We start from the raw sequence: 3,964 nt of genomic DNA, 5'->3' as shown, positions 1-3,964 counted from the left end.
ACTGTTGGCGCAAGCTACATTAAAGTGATTGTTACGTTTTGAATATGGACATTTTTCTTACAAAAACGCATTGATTCGCTACAGGAGGCCTTTGTTCACCCCCCGGAGCTGTGTGAGACACTTTTTTTTATGGATGGGCTCTTTTTATTTCACTTCTTTTGGACTGATGCATGCAACACCCGCTGAGTGGCATTAAACAGCTTGAAAGATCAAAGACCATTTTTAATATAACTCCGACTGGATTCGTCTGAAAGAAGAAAGTCATATACACCTAGGATGACTTGAGGGTGAGTAATTTATGGGCTAATTTTCATTTTTGGGTGAACTAACCCTTTAATAATGATTAGTAATGCAGCACACAATTAATGTTGGCATGAAATGGAAGTTGTGATCTTTTTTCCCTGTTGTGACATATAAGTGAAATGTATTCTTGAACAAGAAAATATGTTTTTGAAGATTACAAGGGCGGGCGCATCAATTTTTTTTAAAACTAATGACATGCATGAATAAATCATTCAAATGTTAGTACATAGCAGCATTACCTGGCAATTTCCTCATAAACAATTACCTTCATGCCCTCCTCAATGTCATTTTCAAACACCTTCTTCGGTTTCTTTTTCTTCTTTTTCTGGTTAAAGAAGTTCAGATCATCTAAGTCATCCGAAGTCTCTGTGAAGATAGATGGGGATCAAACAGTGTCAAAAACAGCCAGAAGTACAATCCTAAAACAGCACTGTACACAAACTCCACACGTGCAATGACATTTTCAAGGTTGTGGTTTAAATACAATTGTTGAGAATCATTTGACTAAACCCAAGGCCCAGAGGTAAAAGAGAAGAGCAAAACACTTCACTGATGCTCATACTTGCATCCTCTCACCCTTTTTCTTGACTTCATCATCTTCAGGATCCATTTCTCGCTCCTCTGCTGCTTCAGGCTCAGCTTCGTTCTGTTCAGTCTGCTGAGCCTCCTCTCCATCTCCATCCTCGTCGAGCATGAAGGGCTTCTTCTTCTTCTTCTTCTTCTTTGTTGTGGTGGGGTCGAATAAAATCTGAGGACACATAACGCACCAGGTTCATTTTGCTCAAACATGCCTCACTGTGCTGAAGGAAATAATACTGAGCGCAACTCTTTTTACTACGTTACTCAAGCAACGCTGAGTGTTATTTATTAGTTTTTTCATTCTATACAAGCAGAAATAAGTCATGTAAAACACACAGTTGTGAATGCAGCCTACAGCACGCTATAGGCTACACTGAAACTGCTCTCACAATCTAAGCCAAAAGTCACAACATGACCGAGTGTATTCACTCAACTGTGAATAATAACAAAACATACAAATAGACCACCACAATACCTCGTCTTCTGACATGATGGCTGAATCAAATATCGCTGTTTCTCGTCCTGTTCAATATCGTCGACACGGTTCACACTACTGTTCTCATCCAGAGTCTTGCATCAGCTCAGCGCGCAAGAATGATTACATCTTAATGACGACATCATCACGCGACTTGCCATGACAGTGGAGCCGCTGTGTTTAAAAAAATCGATTACGAGATTTATGTTCCGATTAGATTTATAGTAATAATTATTAGTTGTTTTGCTTCTTCCAGACATGCATGTAGAACACCACGATTCCAATCACGAATTGTTAATCAAATGAGCAAGATTTTTTTTTAGAAGCAAACAGCCATGTGCTTTATTGAAAATCATTAATCCACCCAAACCCCTTACCAACATGAATGTAAATTAAAGAACAAAAGGGACTTGGCAACGAATACACAGGCAAGAAGAAAAGAGTGAAACGCACAGCTAGATGCAGTACAAACACCATGCCTCACTCTATTCATAAACCAGTCAGCCATGAGGCATTTCAGTCATTTAAAGACATGCCACTCAAGTTGCATCAGCATGCCATTCATTAAGGCACATAACACAGCATTATATGCTTTTGAGTGCAATAACGGGACAGAAGTTATTGTTTTATATAATTTTAACAAGAACTAAGTTGGATACAGCAGAAAGTCTAACAACACCAGAGAAAAGGAATCCAAAAGTTTAATGATCTCTCAAATAAAAGACATCTGAATTTTTGTTTTGAACATACAAATGTACACATATGCCACATAGGCCTCAACCTGAATAGATACAGCATTTTTGCATCTCAAAAAAGTATATGCTCCCATACGAGGGAAAAAAAGTGATATAGTTTATTTTCTATAATTACAACCATCTACTGTCAGATAAACCCTCAGCACATCAATGAATCAGGCCTGAAAAGAGCACAATAAGAAAGATCTGTTATTAATTAGTTCATTTTCTGCAACTATTTGGATGCACCGAATATTATATATATATATATATATATTTATTATATATATATACACACACACATATATATATATATATATATATATATATACACACAGTGGAGCAAACATCATTTATTTCAATTCGTTATTTGTTACCAAACCATTATGTCACTGTCAACAAACTAAAAACGTTTATGCCTTTATGGAAGTGCTTGAATAACATTAATCTAACAGAACACATTGAGATAAAAGATCGACGCAAACAACAGTACCAAATATATTTAATATATATCAGATGAGATGAGAGCGTGTTGACCATATATATGAAAATTGTGTATTGGCAAACATGCTAATCTCCATGACAAAACAAAACAACCAGTTTCTGAATAGTAGAGAGGTAAAAAAAAAAAACACTTCCATCAAAAGAGGGAAAATTAGAAACACCAATGCATTACCTAAATAACCATAGCCAAACATTTAAGGGTCACTTTATATATTATGTCATCAGATTTTATTGTCCGATTAACCTGCTTCATATCCATTTTCGTTTGTAACTCTTGTTTTTGCCACACTGCAAGAGCAATGGTAAAATTTGTTTTGTAGTGTTAACCCTCTGAAGGTTTTCAGGTTTGCTTGCACAGGCCAACCACGACGAGCAACGAGAGTCTGTCAGATTGGGTACATTCACATGGCCCATGCCTTGAGTTCTTCCATGTCATCCTCATCCTCCTCTTCTCTCTTTTTTTGAGCTGGAGAAACACAACGACAAATAGTTATAAAGGTTTCCACAGGGGAAAATTTCTATTAGTGTTAAAGACCATTAAAGTGATAATCCATTTTTCTTTAACCTACCAAAGTCCAATTTTACATTATTATCTCATATGTAAACTCTTGAAAGTACCGGTAGTTTGTGAGATAAAAAAAAACAAACACTATGTTGGTATTATGTGAACAGCATTAAACGAACCAGCAGGTTTCTTGGGTAATGGATTTGAAGGCACACTGGGCAGAGAGACATCCTCGGTGCCACCGATTTCCAGCAGGTTCTTGTCCAGCTCCTCCTGTTCCAACTCCTCCAATTCAGCCAAGAGCTCATCCTAGAAAGAGCAAGAATCATATTGTTCAGTCAACATTTGTAAAAACTGCATTAGAAGAGAATGTTGCAGCAAACAGCAATGTGGGATACAGTAAGATGCATTTCACGCGCTCCAAAAATATAAGTCCAGTTGGGAAAATACTTCTATTGGCGCTTTTCCACTGCATGGTACGGCTCGGTACGGTTCACTTTTGGGGGGTTTTCCACTGGGTACAGTACCTGGTACTTTTTTTAGTACCACTTCGGTTGGGGTTCCAAGCGAACCGTACCGTTACCAAAACGTGACGTGTAAACTCTGCTGATCACGGATTGGCCGGAGAGAATCGTCACTACCTGCGTCACTGAACTTGAGACACAAACACAAAAGAACCGCTAGATTTAAATCAGCACAGCCAGCGAAGCATCGAACGCAACTGTTTTGAACGAGCGCACCTTTTTTAACAACCAAAAAGTGGCTGTTCCCCCTGTTGAGGAAGAACAGACGTTCCTCTCGTTGATAGCAGAGAAGCGGCTCCAGCGAGAGCTTGATGGGGCGACGCGGAATGAAAACGTTTTT

General features: G+C 38.3%; 1 protein-coding gene, 1 long non-coding RNA gene and 1 pseudogene across 2 annotated transcripts in view; 1 reads left to right on the top strand and 2 right to left on the bottom strand.

The window, feature by feature from the left end:
- The window catches only part of LOC107739644 (eukaryotic translation initiation factor 2 subunit 2-like), a 7,573-nt gene extending 6,094 nt beyond the window's left edge, over positions 1-1,479 (bottom strand). The window contains exons 1-3 of the mRNA XM_016551809.1: positions 1,358-1,479; positions 880-1,051; positions 569-669 (exon numbers count right to left, since the gene is read on the bottom strand). Of these exons, the coding sequence (XP_016407295.1) occupies positions 569-669; positions 880-1,051; positions 1,358-1,372 (288 nt within the window). The 5' untranslated portion in view covers positions 1,373-1,479. The remainder of the gene's footprint in view (positions 1-568; positions 670-879; positions 1,052-1,357) is intronic.
- Positions 1,467-2,386, top strand: LOC107739646 (uncharacterized). The gene is made up of 3 exons (XR_001640018.1): positions 1,467-1,533; positions 1,794-1,799; positions 1,911-2,386. It is a non-coding gene; the product is annotated as an uncharacterized LOC107739646 (long non-coding RNA).
- A 9-nt stretch (positions 2,387-2,395) lies between these two features.
- The window catches only part of LOC107739645 (charged multivesicular body protein 4c-like), a 7,805-nt pseudogene continuing 6,236 nt past the window's right edge, over positions 2,396-3,964 (bottom strand).

Source organism: Sinocyclocheilus rhinocerous, unplaced genomic scaffold (genome assembly GCF_001515625.1).
Source record: "Sinocyclocheilus rhinocerous isolate Xijiao unplaced genomic scaffold, SAMN03320098_v1.1 scaffold1216, whole genome shotgun sequence".
NCBI classification, from domain to species: Eukaryota; Metazoa; Chordata; class Actinopteri; order Cypriniformes; family Cyprinidae; genus Sinocyclocheilus; species Sinocyclocheilus rhinocerous.
Note: the sequence above shows the minus strand (reverse complement) of the source record. Positions and strands in the feature narration are given on the sequence as shown.